This window comes from Lagenorhynchus albirostris, chromosome 16, assembly GCF_949774975.1.
Source record: "Lagenorhynchus albirostris chromosome 16, mLagAlb1.1, whole genome shotgun sequence".
Classification (NCBI taxonomy): Eukaryota; Metazoa; Chordata; class Mammalia; order Artiodactyla; family Delphinidae; genus Lagenorhynchus; species Lagenorhynchus albirostris.
The window spans coordinates 56,197,670-56,221,606 of record NC_083110.1 but is presented as its reverse complement, the minus strand read 5'-3'; the positions used below and the strand labels follow the sequence as shown (position 1 = coordinate 56,221,606).

General features: G+C 39.7%; 2 protein-coding genes across 2 annotated transcripts in view; one reads left to right on the top strand and one right to left on the bottom strand.

The window, feature by feature from the left end:
- The window catches only part of LOC132507592 (cytochrome P450 2C23-like), a 29,480-nt gene extending 25,469 nt beyond the window's left edge, over positions 1–4,011 (top strand). The window contains exons 8-9 of the mRNA XM_060127129.1: positions 1,604–1,745; positions 3,379–4,011. Of these exons, the coding sequence (XP_059983112.1) occupies positions 1,604–1,745; positions 3,379–3,587 (351 nt within the window). The 3' untranslated portion in view covers positions 3,588–4,011. The remainder of the gene's footprint in view (positions 1–1,603; positions 1,746–3,378) is intronic.
- An 18,032-nt stretch (positions 4,012–22,043) lies between these two features.
- On the bottom strand, positions 22,044–23,734 carry LOC132507209 (male-specific lethal 3 homolog). The gene is given in 1 exon segment (XM_060126329.1): positions 22,044–23,734. A coding segment is annotated over 1 exon segment (1,635 nt). The 3' UTR covers positions 22,044–22,099.
- Between the last annotated feature and the right edge of the window lie 203 nt (positions 23,735–23,937).

Sequence of the window (23,937 nt, the reverse complement as noted above, 5' to 3'; positions counted from 1 at the left end):
TCAGCATGAAAAAACCCCAGAACCAACAGATAGAATGCATGGGAGACAAAATTTAAATTTGAGTGAAAGTAATTACAAATGGTTTTTAAATATGTGAAAATATACTTACACAATAAAATATATTGAAAATAAAAATGATAAAGAAACATGTTTTCACTTGTCACAATATGTTGGCAAGATATAAAAAAACATATGTTTTTGCTAGTAGTATAAATTGGTGTAACTTCCATGGAAGGCATCATTGCAATTTCTGTGAAAATTCAAAACGTGCATAGCAATTTGAAAAGCAGTTCCACTACTAGGAATTTATCCTTTGTGTATATTTCCCCCCAAATAATATTCATTGCAGCAGTATTGGTGCCGAATATTCATTTAAAAAGGACTTAAAATTATTATTATTATTATTTTTGGACACGCTGCATGGCTTACAGGATCTTAGATCCCCGACCAGGGATCGAAAGTGGCCCCTGGCAGTGAAAGCACCAAGTCCTAACCACTGGACCGCCAGGGAATTCCCTAAAAATTATTTATGTAAAGTAGAATACTAAGCAAGCGACAGAACTCTACAGGATGCTACTATTTGTGGAAAAAGTAGGAAATAGGTGTGTACCTTTTTTTTTAATCCATAAGATATCTCATAAAGGATATATCGTACACTGGTAACAGTGATTACATTAAGAAGGAAACCAGGGGACTTGAGTCTAGGAAAGAGACTTATTTTCACTTTGTACCCTTTTGTACTTTTTTTTTTTTGTATTTTATACCATGTGCATGTATTACCTACTCCAAAACTTGTGAAATAACGTTTCAGGAAATACGAAATGAGGTAAAAATGGGAAGAGGAGGCTTTCACTTAAACAGGGGTGCTTTATGACCCATAGATAGATGGGTCAAATTCTAACCATGCCACTTGCTAAAAGTATAACCTCAAGTAAGTTATTTCTTCTCTCTGAATCTCAATTTCTGCATTTATACAATGTGAAACAAACAAACAAACAAAAAGAGCCTACTGAATATGGTTGAAGTGAGAATTAAATTTATAAACTACTAAACACAGTGTCAGGTAAATGTGAAGCGTTCCGTATCAATGGTCATTATTATTTTGTCATTTAAATCTCACAAAATCTAATGGGGCAAAGAGGAAAGCCTATTGTTGTTACCCCACCCCGTTTTACAAGTGAGGGAAGTGGGGTTTGATCCAATAGATTTTATAGATTACAAGTTTCCATCTCTCATTTTCTTCCATTCACACTTGAATTCAGAAAGAAAAGAATTATGAAATGTGAGCTCTTTCAATTTGAGGCAACAATTCCAGTAAAGCGCATGTCTAGACAATATGGGTTGCAAACCTTAGCTTTTTAACAATTGATTATTGCACATTGACCATAACAGTGCTCTTCCCACAGAGAACCATCTTATTACTTGATAAAAGATCTTGTATGGTGATGTGTGTAAAAGAGCCATCACATGAGACAGTTTTCTCCAGGCAAACTTAAGAGTGCTCGATCCTATTTAATCCACTGTGATTAAAAGTACTAGACTTTTTAGGGACCAAAGGTAAGCATGATAACGTGCCACTCCACTCTCCATTTCTTGGTTCCAGGGCGCTACTGTATTGCCATTACTGTCTTCGGTCCTGTACGATTGCAAGGAATTTCCCAACCCAGAGAAGTTTGACCCAGGTCACTTTTTGGATAAAAATGGCAGCGTCAGGAAAACAGAATACTTCGTGCCTTTTTCCATGGGTAAATACAAATACACCCCATCCAAACCATACACATGAACCTTTTGGATAACTTTTAGCTTTACTGAATATGGCATAACTAAGTAATCCACTGATGATAGCAAAGTCAATCAAATCAATCTGTTATAAACCCCCAAATCGGGATGGATCCATTTAAGTCTGTATACCAGTAGAATCAGGTAAGTCTTCCAGAGACTCTTTTGTTGTTTGGTGATTGAGTACAATGCTAGTTTTTAAAGAAACCAAGGCAAATCAATTTAATTCAGATGTCACACATTATCAGATAACAAAGGGACCTCCTTTTACAAACTCTTGCCTGTTGATCTCCCTTTCATAATATGACTTTTTCAAAACAAAATGTTCAAGTTTCTCTCTTCTTAAACAATTATTAACCATTATTAATTTTCTGATTCTTAGAGAGGCCATCAGAGACACCTTGGCCACTTCATCCTCTTTCTTCCCCTCTGAAATCCGGAGCCCCACATATGCTTGCCTCTTTGCAAGCGCTGGTTGGCTCCCAGTTGCTAGTTCTCATAAAGTCATAAAGACAACTTAGGATTGCTCAGCACCCATTCTTTTTCTTTGTTACCCTAGTCAATCATTTGATTAGTATTTTCAAAAATAACAGTATGTTTTATTTCTAATCACAGTGATAGTAAGTGTTCAATATAAAAGATGGAAAATGCAGAAGAGCAAAAAAAAAAAAGAGAAAAGAGGGACTTCCCTGGTGGTGCAGTGGTTGGGAGTCCACCTGCCAATGCGGGAGACGCGGGTTCCGGCCCTGGCCCGGGGGCTCCTGCATACCAAGGAGCGAAGGCTGCTGGACCCCTGCGCTGGAGCCCTTGGGCTGTGGCTGCTGAGCCCGCGTGCCTGGGGCCAGAGCTCCGTGACGGGAGGAGCCGCTGCGGTGCCCCGCGCACCGCGGCGAGGAGTGGCCCCTCGCGGGGGGCAGCCGCGAGGACCCAGCGCAGCCATAAATAGATGGATGAGTGGATGGGTGGATTTGTAAAAAGGAAAAAAAGAAAAAGGAAAACCATTTGCAATTTCAGACTATAGCCTGAATTTCAGATTCAGGCTATAATCGCTGTTAATATTTTGCTATATATACTTCACACAGTTGTCTAGATATACATAATAAACGTATATTTTATTTTAAAAAATCAGGCTCATTCTGTACAATCTATTTGATAACCTGCTTTTGCTTAGTGTGTTGTGATATAAGACAGTATTAAATAATCTTCTGTACAAACATGTTTAGGTTGTGTTGCATGATAGATGCACAAGGATTTATTTAATTAATCCAGTATAGGTGGATGTCTAGTTTTCAACTAACTCATCAGTGTCATAAATAACAATGCAAGTGACACCCGCATAGGTGAATCTCTAATTCCTACAGATAAATCCCCAGAAGGAGAATTACTGAATTAAGAGTGAAAATTTCTTCAGAGAGTTTTGATATGTATTGACAAATATCCGTCTAGAAGAACTGTACCAGTTCATTGTCCTCCAGCAGTTTCTTAGCCATCCCTTTTCTGATCAGTGTTTTCATTGGCTGTTAGGAGTGTATAGTATTTGAATACGAGCTATTGTATTTGAATTTGGAGTAAGCTAATGGAACTGTCTCCTCCTTCCAGGGAAACGGGCATGTGTTGGAGAGGGCCTGGCCCGCGTGGAGTTGTTCCTGTTTCTCACCACCATTCTGCAAAACTTTGTCCTGAAGCCCCTGGGGGAGCCAAAGGACATAGAGACCAAACCCATTGTTACCGGGTTTATCAACATCCCACAACCCTATAAGCTGTGCTTTATCCCTAGACAAAAGAACGTTTCTCTTTTAACAATTTAAATCAAAGTAATTGCTTTTTCCTCTCATTCCTTCTCCCACCCCATAGTCTCTTTTCATTTTAAATACTGCTAGGACAGAAACACTACTCGCTAAAAGCTTGATGGACATTTGTTTAAACCTACAAATCCCTTGCCAAAAAGGATCTGGGTCCTGAAAACGCCAAGGGTAAAACAATATACTTATATCCTATAGAGTACTTTATAAACCATGATCCAGCCAAACCAGGCCCAGGCCCACAGAAGGCCTTTACTGAGACAATTGGCAAATAGTGGAGCCTTCACTCTCTCTGTGGCTTTGGAGATATGCTGATTTTCTATAGCTTTTCAAAATAGAGAAATTAATATAATGGCCTGTGTGTATTTTTTCCTATTTCCAATGGAAAGCACTTACATGATTTCTGCCACATTCACAAAATAAATCCTTTTTTTCCACAGTAGATTTTCTTTGAATGTTTGACTTTATATCAAGTCTCAGAAATCCCTTTCCTTGAGCTATGGGCACTCTATAATTAGAATATCATAAACAGATGAAATGATAATCCCCACCACAAATCTCTCCCTGCCCCACCCCATCTATTTGCAGCCATTGATTTACATGGGGGCCCAAGGAGCCCCCTTGGATAAGAATTCAAACCATGTTCATAGGTAGGATTCAGACATGCATAGTTACATCTTCTTCAAAAAGTGATGAGGGGCAGGGCTGGGGGTTGGAGAGCAAGTGGGCAGATTGCAAGGAAAGACTGAGTATTGCTAAGAGAACAGTGACCCAGAAGAGAATGGCTAGAACAGCTGCCCAGTGGTGGCCCAGTGGAGTGCTATGAGGAGTAGCTGCCACAAAAGGATGGCTCAAATGCCAGCAGGCAGCCCAGGCTCCAGGACATTGGGAGGGAAAGAAGCTTTGAAAGCAGAGCTTGGGACTTCCCAGGCGGTACAGTGGTTAAGACTCTGTGCTCCCTATGTAGGGGGCACAGGGTTTGATCCCTGGTCAGGGAACTAAGATCCTATATGCCACACGGCATGCCCCCCCCCAAAAAAAATAAAAGAAAATAATAATAAAAAAATAAAAGCAGAGCTGAGTTTCTGGGTGTATACTCAAAAGAACTGATTTTTTTAAAGTTCTCTCCAACAGATATTTGTACACCCATGTTCCTAGCAGCATTATTCACAATAGCCAAAAATGTGGAAACAACCCAAACGTCCATTAGTGGATGAATGGATAAACAAAGAGTGATTATATACATACAATGGAATATTATTCAGCCTTCAAAAAGAAGGATTTATAGTCTAACGCATGTTACAAATGGATGAACCTTGAAGACATTATGCCAAGTGAAATAAGCCAGTCACAAAAGGACAAATATTGTATGATTCCATTTATATGAGGTACCTGGAGTAGTCAAACTCATAGAGACAAAGTAGAATGGTGCTTGCAGGGGGAGGGGGGAGAATGGGGAGTTATTGTTTAATGGGTATGGAGTTTCAATTTGGGAAGATAAAGTTCTGGAGATAGACGACGGTGATGATTGCATAACAATGTGCATGTACTTAATGCTACTAAACTGTACACTTAAAAATGGGTAAAATGGTAAGTTTTACATCGTGTATACTTTATCACACAAAAAAAGTAGAGCTGACGTCCTTGAGGTGGGGATTTTGAAGCTGTAAATTTTGGATCTAAATGTTAATGTGATTTGCTAACATGTGAGCATCTCTGTTTTTTTCCCACCCTCACACTCCTTTCTAGCTAACAAGAGTTTTGTCTTTTGTCACTCAGAGTCTCCTCCTTCCATGAATTCTGAGAAGTTTTGAATTTGCCAGCTAGGTTCCCTAACTTGGGATGCAGAACTAGTAGAATGAAGAGAGAACAGACAGAAGAGGAAACTAGTTTGGGAGGTGAGGTTAAATTCCATAATAAAATAACATAATGATGGGACTTACCTGGTGGTCCAGTGGTTAAGAATCTGCCTGCCTATAGGACATTCCATCCAAAAACAGCAGATTACACTTCTTCTCAAGTGCACATGGAGCATTCTCCAGGATAGAGCACATCTTGGGTCACAAATCAAGCCTCAGTAAATTTAAGAAAATTGAAATCATATCAAGCATCTTTTCTGACCACAACGCTATGAGATTAGATATCAATTAGAAGGAAAAAAACATAAAAAACACAAACACATGGAGGCTAAACAATACATTACTAATAACCAAGAGGTCACTGAAGAAATCAAAGAGGAAATCCAAAAATACCTAGAGACAAATGACAACAAACCATAACAATCCAAAACCTATGGGATGCAGCAAAAGCAGTTCTAAGAGGGAAGTTTAGAGCAATACAATCCTACCTCAGGAAACAAGAAAAATCTCAAATAAACAATCTAACCTTACACTTAAAGGAACTACAGAAACAAGAACAAACAAAACCCAAAGTTAGTAGAAGGAAAGAAATCATAACGATCAGAGCAGAAATAAATGAAATAGAAACTAAGAAAACAATAGCAAAGATCAATAAAACTAAAAGCTGGTTGTCTGAGAAGATAAACAAAATTGATAAGCCCTTAGCTAGACTCATCAAGAAAAAGAGGGAGAGGACTCAAATCAATAAAATTAGAAATGAAAAAGAAGTGACAATGGACACCACAGAAATACAAAGCATCCTAAGAGACTACTACAAGCAACTCTATGCCAATAAAATGAGTAACCTGGAAGAAAGGGACAAGTTCTTAGAAAGGTATAACCTTCCAAGACTGAACCAGGAAGAAATACAAAATATGAACAGACCAATCACAAGTAATGAAATTGAAACTGTGATTAAAAATCTTCCAACAAACAAAAGTGCAGGACCAGATGGCTTCACAGGTGAATTCTATCAAACATTTAGGGAAGAGCTAACACCCATCCTTCTCAAACTCTTCCAAAATACTGGGGAGAAAGGAACACTCCGAAACTCATTCTACGAGGCCACTATCACCCTGATACCAAAACCAGACAAAGATACTCCAAAAAAAGAAAATTACAGACCAATATCACTGATGAATATAGATGCAAAAATCCTCAACAAAATACTAGCAAACAGAATCCAACAACACATTAAAAGGATCATATACCGTGATCAAGTGGGATTTATCCCAGGGATGCAAGGATTCTTCAATATATGCAAATCAATCAATGTGATACACCATATTAACAAATTGAAGAATAAAAACCATATGATCATCTCAATAGATGCAGAAAAGGCTTTTGACAAAATTCAACACCTATTTATGATAAAAACTCTCCAGAAAGTAGGCATAGAGGGAACCTACCTCAGCATAATAAAGGCCTCATACGACAAACCCACAGCAAACATCATTCTCAATGGTGAAAAACTGAAAGCATCAGGAACAAGACAAGGATGTCCACTCTCACCAGTATTATTCAACATAGTTTTGGAAGTCCTAGCCATGGCAATCAGAGAAGAAAAAGGAATCCAAATAAGAAAAGAAGAAGTAAAACTGTCACTGTTTGCAGATGACATGATACTATACATAGAGAATCCTAAAGATGCCACCAGAAAACCACTAGAGCTAATCAGTGAATCTGGTAAAGTTGCAGGATACAAAATTAATGCACAGAAATCTCTTGCATTCCTATACACTAATGGTGAAAAATCTGAAAGAGAAATTAAGGAAACACTCCCATTTACCACTGCAACAAAAAGAATAAAATACCTAGGAACACCTAGGGAGGTAAAAGACCTGTACTCAGAAAACTATAAGACACTGATGAAAGAAATCAAAGATGACACAAACAGATGGAGAGATATACCATGTTCTTGGATTGGAAGATCAATATTGTGAAAATGACTATACTACCCAAAGCAATCTACAGAATCAATGCAATCCCTATCAAATTACCAATGGCATTTTTTACAGAACTAGAACAAAAAATCCTAAAATTTGTATGGAGACACAAAAGACCCCGAATAGCCAAAGCAGTCTCAAGGGGATAGAAAGGAGCTGGAGGAATCAGACTCCCTGAGTCTGACTGTATTACAAAGCTACAGTCATCAAGACAATATGGTACTGGCACAAAACCAGAAATATAGATCAATGGAACAGGATAGAAAGCCCAGAGATAAACCCACTCACCTATGGTCAACTAATCTATGACAAAGGAAGCAAGGATATACAATGGAGAAAAGACGGTCTCTTCTATAAGTGGTGCTGGGAAAACTGGACAGCTACATGTAAAAGAATGAAATTAGAACACTCCCTAACACCGTACACAAAAATAAACTCAAAATGGATTAGAGACCTAAATGTAAGACCGGACACTATAAAACTCTCAGAGGAAAACATAGGAAGAACACTCTTTCACATAAATCACAGCAAGATCTTTTTTGATCCACCTCCTAGAGTAATGGAAATAAAAACAAAAATAAACAAATGGGACCTAATGAAACTTCAAAGCTTTTGCAAAGCAAAGGAAACTACAAACAAGACAAAACAACAACCCTGAGTGGGAGAAAATATTTGCAAACAAATCAACGGACAAAGGATTAATCTCCAAAATATATAAACAGCTCATGCAGCTCAATATTAAAAAAACAAACAACCGAATCAAAAACTGGGCAGAAGACCTAAATAGACATTTCCCCAAAGAGGACATACAGATGGCCAAGAAGCACATGAAAAGCTGCTCAACATCACTAATTATTAGAGAAATGAAATCAAAACTACAATGAGGGGCTTCCCTGGTGGCTCAGTGGTTATGAATCTGCCTGCCAATGCAGGGGACACAGGTTCGAGCCTTGGTCCAGGAAGATCCCACATGCCGTGGAGCAACTAAGCCCGTGAACCACAACTACTGAGCCTACATGCCACAAGTACTGAAGCCCGCTCGCCTAGGACCTGTGCTCTGCGAGAAGAGAAGCCACTGTAATGAGAGGCCTGTGCACCACAAAGAAGAGTATCCCCTGCTCACCACAACTAGAGAAAGCCCATGTGCAGCACCAAAGACCCAATGCAGCCAAAAAATAAATTTAAAAATTTTTTTTAATTTTTAAATTAAATGGCCTATACTCTCAGAATTCCTAAGGTCGAAGGGTGTGTGGGCATTTCCCACAGATGAGTTGTTAGCCTGGGAGAGAGAGATCTTAAAGGGTTTCCACCCAAGAGAATAGCAGCCACCTTTGTATTGTGGGCATGGTTGGCACCTCCTATATTAACAAAGTTAGGTCAGAAAGAGTCTCATATAACTCAGCAATAAAAAGACTACCCAATTTAAAAATGGGCAAAGGATTTGTATAAACATTTCTCCAAAGAAGATATGCAAATGGCCAATAAACACATGAGAAGGTTCTCAATATCATTAGTCACCAGAGGAATGCAAATCAAAACCACAATGACATACCACTTCACACCTACTAGTAAGATAAAATTAAAAAGATAATAACAAGTGTTTTCAAGAACGTGGAGAAGGTGGAATCCTCATATATTTCTGGCGTGAATGTAAAATGGTGCCGCCACATTGGAAAACAGTTTGGCATTTCCTCAAAATGTTAAGCATAGTGTTACCATATTACCCAGCACTTTCACCTAGGTGTCTACCCAAGAGAAATGAAAATATATGTAAACACAAAATCTTGTACAAGAATGTTCATAGGATAATTCATAATAATTAAGAAGTGGAAACAAGCCAAATGTCCATCGACTGATGAATGGATAAACAAAAGGTGTTATATCCATACAATGGAATATTTTATGGCCATAAAAAGGGAATGAAGTACTGATACTTGCTACAACATGGATGAATCTTGAAAGCAGCCAGACACAAAAGACCACGTATTATATGATTCCATTTATATGAAATGTCCAGAATAAGCAAATCCATAGAGACAGAAAATAGATTAGTGATGGTGTAGGTCTGGAAAGTGAGTGCAAATGGCTAGGGAGTTTTCTTGAAGGGTGATGAAAACATTCCGAAATTAGATTGCAGTGATGATTGCACAATTCTGTATTTTCTAAAAACCACTGAACTGTACCCTTAAATGGGTGAACTTTATAGTATGTAAATTATATCTCAATAAAGCTGTTTTTTTTTTTTTTTTTTTTTTTTTTTTTGCCTGTGCCGTGCAGCTTCTGGGGTCTTAGATCCCCTACCAGGGATCAAACCCGGGCCCTGGCAGTGAAAGTGTCGAGTCCTAACCACTGGACCACCAGGGAATTCCCATAAAGCTGTCTTTTTTGAAAAAAAGAATATATACACAAGCACAAAAGCATCAATAATTAGCATACATTTTCCTGATAAAATAGAAGCATGATGACTAGTAAGTACTTTCTGGCTCATAGGTGTCTTCTAAACACTGCCTCAGGTCATGCAACAGTCAAAACTCAGTTTCAAGGCAATGTCCCAGGTCAAAGCAAGCTAGGACATCAGAAGTCTAGAATTGGAACAGGCTAGTAAGGGGAAGGGAACATCCTAGTTTCAGGCACAGTCAGAACTGGAGGCAATTGGGCCACTTACAGAGTCAACAATTCAATCTAGAGTTTTCAAGAGATCTTGGTAAACTGAGGCTAGATTGAAGCTGATGCTGTTATAGGAGGAGGAGGTGGGAGAGATGGATTCAAGTGCATGCATAGGTCCTGTCTTATTGGTATTTCTACAGATTTAAAATCACAGCCAGAAATGTTTAGGACAAAATGCCTTTAGGCTTAGAGATATCAACTTTTAAGTCTCAAAGGCCTTTACATAATCGGTACAAAAATTATATTGGGTGGTCAGTTCTAGCTCTGAATTTTCAGTGAAACTGGACTTAACTTCATAGTTATGGTCATTTAGGATGAAATAACCCTCATGAATTTCCATTCTCAGGGCCATTATAAACAAACCCCAAGAAGCTTGCTCAGGACTCTCTTTCCTATTTATCTTCTCCATTAATTTCAAACACAGAAGGAATATGTTTCTTCAATGATGACCTAGTTGCTCAAACTGAAAAAAAATTATTTTGTTCTAAGGTAACAATTATTTTTATCTTTAGGGTCAGTGCTTTCTTCAGGAGGGAGCATAGAATAAAATAAAGGTAATAGGTTTTATTTATTTATTTCTTAAATTAATTTTTATTGGAGTATAGTTGCTTCATAATGTTGTGTTAGTTTTTACTGTACAGCAAAGTGAATCAGCTATACATATACATATATCTTCTCTTTTTTGGCTTTCCTTCCCATTTAGGTCACCACAGAGCATTGTGTAGAGTTCCCTGAGCTATACAGTAGGTTCTCATTAGTTATCTATTTTATACATAGTATCAATAGTGTATATAGGTCAATCCCAATCTCCCAATTCATCCCACCCCCCTTTCACCCCTTGGTATTCATACGTTTGTTCTCTATGTCTGTGTCCCTATTTCTGCTTTGCAAATAAGATCATTTATACAATTTTTTGGTAATAGGTTTTAAAATCTGATCATATCTGACGTATTCTAGCTGTGTGACATTGGGCAGGTCCAGACTTTCTCAGATCTTCATCTAAAAAATGGAATTAACACCACCTACCTTCCAGGTTAGGAGGGTGAGGATTAATGATAATGTATGTATTTTCCCTGGCAATTAGGAGGGGCTCATAAATGATGGTTTTTATTATCAAGTCACTGAAAATTCTCCCACAGTCAATGCAAATTCAAGCTTTTAGCCATTCATTGCTTTTTTTCAACTCTGTTTCCTGTTTTAATGTGTGATATTCCATGCTCAGTTACAATTAAATCAATTAATATTGGTTATTATATTTCTTTGGTATAATAGTGATGTTGGATTTCTCTTATACTTCTTATTATAATGTTGTATTTCTCTGAATCTAAGATGCCATCTGTTTTAAGATACATTTCTGTTTCAGAAACATTAAAATGTGAAATCAAGAGCACCTTAGAATCAATGAAATATAGTTGCTCCCTGCTACATTTGGACCCATAGACTGTTACTGGTCCAGTTAACAGGTTGCTCAAAGTCTGATGTATGTTGGTCCCTTCATCGCAGATGACCAGATTACTTGGATTCAGGCTCCTCTTTTCCAGTTAACCTAATACCCTGATACCCTCATACCTCACATGATGTCGTATCAGTAAACACACATTACATTAATTTTTTCAAACTCAGAAAGAACCTCTTTACTCCCAGTAAGGATTACACAGGTACAGGCTATTGACAAATTAGGCAACACTGGTACACAGAACGGATTCAGAGTCCATGCCATGCACGTTTTCCATCAGCTAGAGGGCAATCTGAATCAACGTGTTACTAAACCAACAATTGCCCTGTTGGAAGCAGGGTTAGTGGGAGCATGTGGAAGAGCCTGCATTTCTGGAATTCCAGTGAGTCATTTCCTGCCCTGTTATAAGGTCAACAAAATGTGAATAGAGAGGAGATAGTTCATTTTTTGTTATTGCTCTTCAGAATTTGTTTAATCCCTGTTATATACCCAGTATAGGTTAAGGACTGGGAATCCAGAAAGAAGATATTGTCCCTGGCCTTAAGGGCCTTATGCTTTAATCATGGAAGACAAACAAATAGACCAAAAGTGATAGCATAATGCTATGTTTGTAGAGAAGTAGGCACAGAGTTTTCTAAGGAAACACAAGAAAGGTACCACAGAAGTCAGACCAGAGGTAAGTGATAGAAAAGTTTTACAGCAAATGATGCCTGCACTTGGTTTTGAAACACAAACAGGAGTCAGCTAGCTTCCAAATGGAGGGAGAGGAGTTGTTTAAACACTCTTTTATGCTGGTGTATTTTACCATAATTTTTTAAAATTGGAGGGGAAAAAATGCAGTCTTTTGAAAGACTGCTCATTGTTTGGCAAAACCAGCAGGAAGCAAGGGTGTTAGGGAAGAGAGGTGAGAAAGTCAGTGATCGCCAGGTGCTGGAGGGCTTTGTTTCCGGGACAGATGTTTGGAATTAACCGAGGAGAATGGAAAACCAATAAAGGGTCTGAAGGGTAGAAGGGAGGGGCGAGCGGGAGGCGCGACGTGGTTGCGTTGAAGGAAGAGCACGAGGTGTGCAGCTGGCGTGGGTGAGTTCCAGGCAGCAGGGCCGGTCCAGGCAGGGGTGAAGGAGCGCAGAACCAAGCAGTGGCTGTGCAGGGGAGAAGCAGGAAGCGTGGTGAGGATGGCAGCAAAGAAGTGACAGGGCTTCGAGGGTGAGTAAACGCGGGAGGTGAATGAGAAGGGAGAATTTCGACCAGCTCCCATGTTTTCAACTTGGGCAACAGGTGGCGCCATATCCCAAGAAGAGCTGCTCTGGGGGCAAACAGGCGGCATTTAGATTTAACGGGTTGCGCCTGAGGGCCCTGAGGAAGGGGCAAAGGGGGAAGGCATCCTAGTCAAGGCAATATGGGACATAAATACAACTGACATGTGTACAGCACACTACAGATTATACAAAACTTTTTTTATTTTTGTTTTTTTTTTGCTGTACGCGGGCCTCTCCCTGCTGTGGCCTCTCCCGTTGCGGAGCACAGGCTCCGGACGCGCAAGCTCAGTGGCCATGGCTCACGGGCCCAGCTGCTCCGCGGCATGTGGGATCTTCCCGGACCAGGGCACGAACCCGCGTCCCCTGCATCGGCAGGCGGACTCTCAACCACTGCGCCACGAGGGAAGCCCCAGATTATACAAAACTGTTATTGACAAGTGAGACGTGACTGGAGCAGATAATGTGTGTTGGGGGGCGAAGTTCTGAGGGAAGTTTATCTGGTCGGGAGGAGCAGCTGTTTATAGAGAGCCGTGAACATCCAATCCTGGAGGTCCCGCTAGATCCAAAAATAGAAGAAACCCCGGAAGGGTTGCATTTAGGGGCAAGCATATTCAAGAATATTTCTTCTGACAAATTCCAGTTAAAGATAGCAGGGAAGGGGCATTTTGAATTCACTTCCAAGTCCTGAAACCAACTGAAAGCAAAATAAAAGAGCAAAAAGTAAAAAAGAAACTTCCACCTTCTATTAACAAGGCAAAAGTTATAAAACAAAACTATGAAGAATGGCTGCCAAATGAAGAGAATTTTGACCTAAAATATATGAGAACACAGAGCCAACACATCCCTGCACGGATTCTGGGAAAGAGATCAGTTTACCTAAAATTAAGTGTCATGTTCCTGAGAAGTACATGCAGTGATCCTCTGCGGGTAGATGGACAAGGTACAAGGTCTGACAAAGGATGGGTCAGAGATGGTCAGTGTTCTGTAATATCTGTCCTCTCTTTTTACTGTAAGAGAACCTCTGATTTTTAAAAATCGAAGAGTTAATTTACAATGTTGTGTTAGTTTCTGGTGTTCAGCAAAGTGATTCAGTTTTATATATATATATATATATATATAATATTCTTTTTCAGATTGTTTTCCATTATAGGTTATTACAACATGTTCAATATAGTTCCCTGTGCTATATATACCAGGACCTCTGGTTTTTTAGCCGAGCACATGGCTGGCTGGCTGGGATAAAGACTGCATCTGTTGGCTTCCCTGCATGTGGGCATGACCATGTGACTGCTTTCTAGCCTATGAGATGTAAGTGGGAGTCATGTGTAAAACTGTGGAAAGTTTGCTTTTGTTTTTATTTTTTTAAGCAACTTTATTGAGATATAATGCACACACCCTCTGTAAATGGAATCATACAATATGTGGGTTTTTTGTGACTGGTTTCTCTCATTTAGCATAATGTTTTCAAAGTTCATGTCTCAGCATGGATCAGTACTTCATTTCTTTTTATTGCTGAATATGTGTCTAGCACATTTCATTTATCCATTCTTACCAGCAGGGTATGAGGGTGGGAAGTTTGCTTTTGAAGGAAGAAGGTGTGCTCCTTCCTGGTGGCTGGATTGTGAATGTGACAATGGGGCTGGAACATCTGTCTGGACAATAAGTTAAGTGTGTGTTGTGAGGAGCCTGGGACATTTGATGAGCACAACACTGGTCTTGAACCTATTGCTTCCAAGCTCCATTTATGTAAGAAAGAGGTCAAGCTCCAATCATTTGGCATTTTCTATCTAGTCCTGAAGCATATAGGGTGTTGCAGGCAGGGAACACTGATGAAAATCAGAGAATATAGAGAAAGCCATTCAGAAAGGCAGAATAGCAGGGAGGTGGCAAAAGGAAGAGTTCAGGAAGAAAAATAAAAGAAAAAAAGAAGAGCATTACAAAGAGCTCAGCACAGCCTTGGAGCATCAGGAGCACACGGCTTTTTATAAGAGACACTGACAGCTTTGATTTTGTGGCGGGTTTTGATGAGTAAATGAAACTTACTGCAAAGGGCAGATAAATGCACTTTGAAAAGGTATCAACCCAATAATCTTGAAAATATAAATTTCATTTAAGTTTAAATTGTTTCTGTTACACTCTTTTTCCTTCTCTACAAATGTTGTTGAAAAAACATAGCAACATAATCACCATCCCTTAATGATTTCTGTTTTTTTTTTCTTTAGAGCCATTAGTTGACAACTAGTATTTCATCTTGTGAAGAAACATTTTTCCAAAGGTGATTCCTTCAGCTTTATATCAACTTCTTTTTCTTCTGTTAAATATATGTTCAATGTCGTAATTTTTATTTTTAAAAGCGTAAAGACTATGATCCTTTTTTGTAAAATTATCTATCCCTCTATCTGCAAATTCATTCTTTTACAAATATTTAGTGAGCACCTAGTATGTGTTAAACATTATGTTAAGTGTTGAGGACAAAGTAGTGAGAAGAAAAAGACCAAAAAAAAAAAAAAAAGCAAGACAGTAATCCTTGCCTTCATACAACTTACATTTTAGTGGTAAATACAACCCCCCAAAAAATGAACAAATAATTATATAGTTTGCCTTTAGATAATGATAAGTATTATGAAGAATAATAAAGTAAAGAAATAGAGAATGGTAAGGTGTGGCAGCCAGGGACTAATTTAGGTGGGAAGGTCAGGGTGGTGGTATTTGAGTGTGGACTTAAGTGATGTAAAGGGAAGACATTTAAGATAAGAGCATGCAAACATTTAAGATAAGAGCGTTCCACACTACCAAACGTAAGGTAGATAGCTAGTGGGAAGCAGCCGCATAGCACAGGGAGATCAGCTCGGTGCTTTGTGACCGCCTGGAGGGGTGGGATAGGGAGGGTGGGAGGGAGGGAGACGCAAGCGGGAAGAGATATGGGAACATATGTATATATATAACTGATTCATTTTGTTGTGAAGCTGAAACTAACATACCATTGTAAAGCAATTATACTCCAATAAAGATGTTTAAAAAATAAATAAATAAATACTGCATGGGTATAAGGACATCACCCAGATAATAATCGTTCCAAATAAAGCTCCTTGAGCCCTCTGTTAAGGATGGAGGCAAGGAGGGGGAAAGGTGGGAAGGCAGATGCCCATTTCAACAAAATATTTCTGACTTTGACATTAGCATTTTATAAAGATACAAGTCTTAGAAGAAATAAATGAGAGGAGGAAATTGGAATACCTCAGGGGCCTTCAAACTTCTTTTGATAATGCTTTAATGAGATTTGTGAATCTCATTTTGTGACTTAAATAAAAGTCTTTCTGCTGAAAAAAAAAAAAAAAAAAAGAGCGTTCCAGGCAGAAAAAATAGTAAGAATGAAGGCCCTGGGGTAGATAAAAGCTTGGTATGTTTAAGAAATTAAAAGGATTTTGTGACCGTTGCTTACTGGCCCTTTTTGCTATTGTAAGAATTTTTTATTTTAAGTATGGGAAATCACTGAAATGTTTTGAGTCAGAAAGTAATTTAGTTTATGTTTTTAAAACACTCTGGCTACTGTGTAGGGAATAAAACTAGTAGGGCAAAAAAAAAAAATGGAAATGGAGAATATTTGAGGAGGCTTTTGTCATTGTCCAAACAAGAAATCTATGATGGGGCTATTGTCACCATCCAAGCAAGTAAGATATGGTCACCTGGACTAAGATGACAGTGGTCAAGGTGAGAGAAATAGTTTCCAGACATACATTCAAAGCAGTCTGTATAACTTGATGATATGGGGAGTGAGATAAAGAGAGGGATTGTGGATGAGTCCTAGGTTTTGGTCTAAGAAATTGGATCAATCATGGTAATATTTGCCAATTTGGGGAAACTGAAAAGGGAAAGAACAGATTTTAAGAGTCATCACAATAAGATTGATTGTCACCAGTTGATTGTCACCAGTTGATTACAGTGTCCTAGCTGATGGGGTATGGGGGGTAGTATCTTATTTTTATCCTCATACTTTTCTATGTTTTCATAACAAACATACTCATTTTTACACAAGCATATAAAGTTATTTTTTAAAAGAAGGATTTTTCAGTTACTCTTAAGAACTGAAAGCCAGATTAGAGGCAGTTTTTGTGATGTAACCAGGCCCACGTGGTGGAGGCATTCGGTGTTATGGAAAGCACCAAGCTTTGGAGTCAGAAAGCTAATTTAATCTCCAGATTTTCTAACTATATGTTATATGAGCTGGGAAAATCATTTAAATTTTAGGGATCTTCATATATGTAAGTGGAATATAATGGTCTCAAGAAAGATTGAGGTGAAGTTCAAATGGGATTATGTGGGTAAAAGCATTTAATCATTCAATCATTCACTGATCCACAAGTATTTAGTGGAACTTACTACATGCCAGGCCCCAGTCTAATTGCTAGAGACACATCAGAAAATAAAAGAGATCAATTCTCTGCCCACGAGGTGCTTATATCCTTATAGGGGGAGAAGACAATAAACAGACAATCAAATATACAATATGTCAGATGGTAAAAAGTACTTTGAGGAAATATTAAATAGGGGAAGGTAAAAAGGGAGTGCTGGGGACACGGTTGGTTTCTCCTCATCCAATTGACGCATCACCGATTGGTGTCACTTGTGGACACAGTTTGTATCTGTAAGGCTCTGTCTGGCTCCAGGGACTGGAGGGGGGATTAGTGGCCTTAGGAATGGGTACCTATTAGAAATCCTCATGGAGGTATGAGGTACGTAGCTGGAAGTACAGTTTTGGAGTTCAGAGAAGTAGAAGCAAGAAATATAAATTTGAGGGTCATCAGCTTATAGTGGGATTTGTCGATGAGACCATCTGGAGTTAAGTGCTGATAAAGAGAAGAAATTCAAGAACAGACCCCAGCAGATTCCTACGGGGTCAGCGTTATAAGGAGGGATCAATAAGCTTCACCCTTCTTAAAACTCTCACCAAACACACACTCCTCTCCCATTTTTAACCTGGTTAACATCATTCATTCAGATCTCAGATCTCAGTTCATACATTACTTCCTTCATTTTAAAATGTATCCAGTACAGGGCTTCCCTGGTGGTGCAGTGGTTGAGAGTCTGCCTGCCGATACAGGGGACACGGGTTCGTGCCCCGGTCCGGGAAGATCCCACATGCCGCGGAGCAGCTGGGCCCGTGAGCCATGGCCGCTGAGCCTGCATGTCCGGAGCCTGTGCTCTGCAACGGAAGAGGCCATGACAGTGAGAGGCCCGCGTACCGCAAAAAAAAAAAAAAAAAAATGTATCCAGCACATTGTACTGGGATTTAGTGGTGAACAGTAAGTAAGATAAGTTAGTCTTGGCCTTCACTGAGTTTATCTTCTGCTGGAAGAGAAAGCTAGTAGACAATAAAGAAGTAAATAAATAAATAAGGGCAAACTAAGTCAAATATTCTGATTGAAATAAACAGGAGATAAGACTGAGCATAGGAGGAGATATGGGGATATATGTATATGTATAGCTGATTCACTTTGTTATAAAGCAGAAACTAACACACCATTCTAAAGCAATTATACTCCAATAAAGATGTTAAAAAAAAAAAAAAAAGACTGAGCATAACCAGGGGAGGCCTCTTTAGATGAGATATCGGGGGAAGGCCTCCATGTGTAGTTCACCATTGTGCTAATATCAGAAGTATAAGATGAGCTGAGAGAAGAACATTCCAGGCAAAGAATTGGAGGATCTGTCCCGAGGACTGACTTGCCTTACTCTCCACGCTCAGCCAGGTTCCTTTTGCCCTACACTCTCCTAACCCTTAAAACCCAAGTAGCTCTCAGAGTTCTTCCTGACTTGAATTGAGCTGGACTCTTGATTCATTTATAGGTCCAGTCAACTAATAATTTATTAAGCAGGCTTAAATTACATTGAGACTGTACTGCAGAATCTCAGAGTTACTGCTGGAGGATAGAAAGAAATTTTAAAACTAAGATTACTGAAGGTGTGTGTTGGGACGTTTGATTCATTTGCCTAAACAAGGCTCTGCAGGGCTGGCTTCCCAAGATTTGAATCAAGACCCTTGGAGGATGTCAGACAAGTGAGCTTTCTGCTCCAGCTTTCCCTGACTTCCAAGAGCCCCAGCTCTGTCCAAGACTTAAGGTATTAGGGGGTGTATTCATTTCCTATTGTAGGTAAAAAATTACCACAAATGTAGTGGCTTAAAACAACGCCGATTTGTTATCTTACAGTTCTGGAGATCAGAAGTCTGAAATGGGTCTCACTGGACTAAAAGCAAGGGTTGACAGGGCTGCATTCTTTTCTGAAGGCTCCCGGGGAGAATGTGTTTCCTAGGCTTTTGTAGTTTTTAGAGGCTGCTTGCATTCCTTGGCTCATGGCCTCTTCCTCCATCTTCAAAGCCAGCAACGGCCCACTGAGCCTTTCTCACGTCTCATCACTCTGACTCTGACCCTCCTGCCTTCCTCTTTCTCTTATAAGGACACTTGTGATTACACTGGGCCCACCTGGATAATCCCTCCATCTCAAGATTAGCTCATTAGCAACCTTAATTCCATCCGCAAACTTCATTCTCTCTTGCCACGTAACATAACATATTCATGGGTTCCAGGGATTAGGATGTGGACACCTTTGGGGGCCATTATTATACTTACCAGGAGGATACAGGACTCTCTGATCTGATTCAACTCCCACATATCCTCCAGCAAGCCCTCCCTGACCCCCCAAAGCTAGGTTAGGTGACCCTGCTCAATGGCCCATGTGGTTACATCCATCACTCTTCCCCTAGTGCTGTGCTTGTTCACTAGTCTGTATCTTTAGGATGGTAGCTGCTTTTCTCATTCTTGGTTATCTGTCTCTTCACTGCAATGTAAGCACCACATGGTCAAAGATCTTTGTTGGTTTTATTCTATATCAAAAATAAGGATACAAGTAAAGCCTTTAGGTACATTCAATATATATATTGAATGAATGAATTGTATCTCCATCACCTAGCCGAGTCTCTAGCACAGAGTAGATGCTTAATGCTGCTGCTACTATTAATACTGCTAATAATATTTATTAAGCCCTTACTATGTGCCAGGCACCATGCAAAAGGCCTTATGTATATTATCTTGTTTGAGTCACACAACTCATGAGGAAGGAGCTGTTTTTTCTCCATCCTATACAGAGGGAAACTGAGGTTATAGAAGTTAATTATTTGGCCCAAGATCAAATGGCCTAAGAGGGAGTTGAACTTGTATATCTGTGCATATGCTAAGTGGAATAAGCCAGATAGAAAAAGACAAATACTGTATGATCTCCCTTATATGTGGAATCTAAAACAGCCATACTCGTAGAAACAGAGTAGAATGGTAGTTGTCTGGGGCTGGGGAGTAGAGGAAATGAGATGTTGGGCAAAGGGTCCAAACTTCAAGCTGTAAGATGAATAAGTTCTGGGAATCTAATGTACAGCATGGTGACTATAGTTTACAGGACTTTATTATATACTTGAAAGTTGCTAAGAGAGTAGATTGTAAATGTTCTCATCACACACACACACACACACACACACACACACACACACACACACAAGTACATGAGGTGATGGAAGTGTTAATTAACCCTAACGTGGTAATCATTTTGCAATGCATACATGTATTAAGTCATCACATTGTATACCTTAAATGTACCAGTGTTATATGTAAATTACATCTCAATGAAGCTATAAAAAAATTTTTTTAAATAATATATCCCCCTGACACTCAAGTTCCTTCTACTTCTGGTTGCTTTGAGAGACATTGTATGCCCCCTGGCTTCAGGGCATATGCCCTGGTACTCTATGTGAAATTCCAGGGAAGGAGTGTCAATCTCAGCCCTGATGTACAGAGGGCATTCCCTGTTTACAACAGCCCGAAGTTCATACAAGCAGGGAGGGTACATTCCCCTCCTAGAGAATGGGTGTCATCTGTTTAGCATGAGTGAGGTCACCATAAGAACTAAAGACACATTTACCAGAGAAATGGGAATTCTTCTGCAGAGGAACAGTTTGGGACTATCTAGGGACTACTAAGCCAAGCCTTCAATAATGACAATAGATATTGTCCTGTTGACAAAAATTCAATTAATTATCAAGTTACGAGGGGAAAAAGGGGGAATCTTATTCAAGCCAAACTGAAGATTGTAACCCGGGAAGCATATTCTGTTTTTTTTTTTTTTTGAATTTTTGAATTTTATTTTATTTATTTATTTTTTATACAGCAGGTTCTTATTAGTTATCTATTTTATACATATTAGTGTATATATGTCAATTCCAATCTCCCAGTTCATCCCACCACCCACCCCTTACCCCTTGGTGTGCGTACGTTTGTTTTCTACATCTGTGTCTCTATTTCTGCCTTGAAAACTGGTTCATCTGTACCATTTTTCTATATTCCACATGTATGCGTTAATATACAATATTTGTTTTTCTCTTTCTGACTTACTTCACTCTGTATGACAATCTCTAGGTCCATCCACGTCTCTACAAATGACCCAGTTTTGTTCCTTTTTATGGCTGAGCAATATTCCATTGTATATATGTACCACATCTTCTTTATTCATTCGTCTGTCAATGGACATTTAGGTTGCTTCCATGACCTGGCTATTGTAAATAGTGCTGCAATGACAATTGGGGTGCATGTGTCTTTTTTTTTTTTGAAGACTCTCTCTTGGTTCTTTCCAACAAGATGGGCAATGATTTATTTGAGATCACCAAAAATAACATCTTACAGAAAGGGAACTATAACATTACACAACCAAGTGTAGCTATAAAATCTCAAACATTCAGGCAATGCTTTATTTAGATCACCAAAAATAAGGTTTTATAGAAAAGGAACTGTAACAAGCAAATGTATAGCTGCAAATTTTCTTTTGCCATCAATATCAACTCCCTCTAAAATACTCTGGGACTACTCTTCAGTTTCCAAGCAAAACTAATGTTTTGTTGCTCAGCCTAATCACAAGAATGAAAACGGCTTGCAAAACGATTTTGTTTAATGCTAACAAATAACTAAAAAAATGTGGTTATTGCTAACAAGTAACTCCTGTCTACTGAAACAGCCCAACCTACACACACTTTCATGACCATTTCACTGTGAACACAGCTGCTCGTTTCCCGCCGTCACAGGTGACATGTACCATGGCAAGGGTCACACGTTGGAGGCCGTTCAGGCACCTAGGAAGTAATCCATAACAGAAATAACTACAGGAGGTAAGCAGCTCAAACAAATGGGCCCGCCACAGCCCCCCAAGGGGGGTATCGCATTCGCTCTGCCTGTAAGGAAGGCCCACCAACTCCCTAGTTCTTTACTGGGGACCGAGAGCACAAAGCTAGATAGAGAAGCTGTTCTTCCAGAACCATCAAAACCTTAATAATCACCCTGGGGTTCTTCGTGCTGTAGTGCACCTCACAGGCAGCAGCATAGGCAGACTCTGCGAAAAAGTCATCATGGTATTCTGCTAAAAACCTCAGAAAGATATCAAAGTGCTTCAGTAAAGCCTTCAGATTCTTCTCAGAAAAGGACATCTTTCCAAGGATTTCTGGAAGTTTCATGAACAATTGCAGCAAGTGTTGTGCCCCATAAATTTAAGAGGGTGGAGGTGGTCACCTGGGGGGTAACTGGTCAGGTACAAGTTTCCAGGAGAGGACCTCATTTATTTCATTAGTTCTTCTGCCTTCAAAGCCAGCAAACACCACACTCCCTTCCTTGCTAGGGGTCAGAGGAACAGGCGAGGATGATCGGCTATGAACAGGCGTCTTCTTTTCCAGGTGCAGAAACAGCTTGGGCGTGCTGGCAGACGTGTCCTGCTGCCGGCACTTGGGCTGAGGCAAGCCGCTGCTCTCAGACAGCCTGTCGCAATTGGCAGAGTGGCGTGTGGACCTCCTCAGAGACTGCAAGGCTTCCGGCTCGGCTTTGCACCTTTTGGGGGCGGCTGGCTCGCCTGTGGTTGGCTGACTCTTTGTGGGCTGTGGTGTGGATGGATTCAACAAAGGTGGGCTTGGAGAGAGATCCTCCGGGTTCCAATTAGCGTTTGTGGTACTTCCCTTAATCGGAAGAAAACATTTGGACGAAGTCACCTTTTTATACTGAACTTGTTCATATGGATAGAGCCAAACCAATGGGAGAGTGTAATCAAAGGTTATTCTTAATCCATCCACCATCTCCTTACAAAGGTCAACGTTCTTTTCTGCTGGGATATAATGCACACTCATGTTGGCGTGTGGCATAGCCTGATGGGAATGAGGCCTCTCCTTGGCTGAAAAGGCTGTATTGATAGCAAAATGCTTCACGTACGATTCCAAAATAGTTATGATGTTGGTCTGGCATGAAAGTTTCACTAACCGTTTCCTCCTGTTGATACAGTAACAGTCGTTCTCAGGCTTCTTCTTCAGAACTTCAGGGATTTCTACAGCTATCGTTCTTTCTTCCATTTCCTTTTTTGCGTGCAGCTCTGGTTCTTCCTTCACGTCAGTCTTGTCTTCAATGTCACTTTCTTCACTTATTTCTTCATCCTTTTCTTCACTACTGTCATCAGAGGAACTACTTATTAAGTTTTCAACATTTTCATCTTTTTCTTCAGCAAGGAGGCTTTTTAAGACAGAGTCCACACCTGGCAACCTGCAGCGCTTCCTTTTTCTTCCTGTGCTTCTCAGACGAGCTACAGCTTTTCTTGCCAATTTACACTGTAATCTCCAATTTTCATCGGTGTCACGAAGGACATGATCTTCAGCTGCCCATCTATCCCAGCTTCTGTTCCAACTATTCAAATGGATCGGATATTCTGGGATCTTTCTGCCTTTTTCGTCTTTACCAACAATAACATCGACAATCTTGGCATCATCCAGCACTCGTGCCTTGGTGGGGTCAGGCTCGAAGCACAACACTTTCTCCTCTGAGTGGAATTTAAATTTCACGCCCTCTCTGGCCCTCATTTGCTCATCGTGGCGGAGGGCGAGGCTCTGGGGTGGGCGGAGCATGCACCACATGTGAATTACGGTTTTCTCAGGGTATATGCCCAGGAGTGGGATTGCTGGGTCGTATGGTAGTTCTATTTTTAATTTTTTAAGGAACCTCCATACTGTTCTCCATAGTGGCTGTATATTGATATATATAATATATATATAATATATATTAT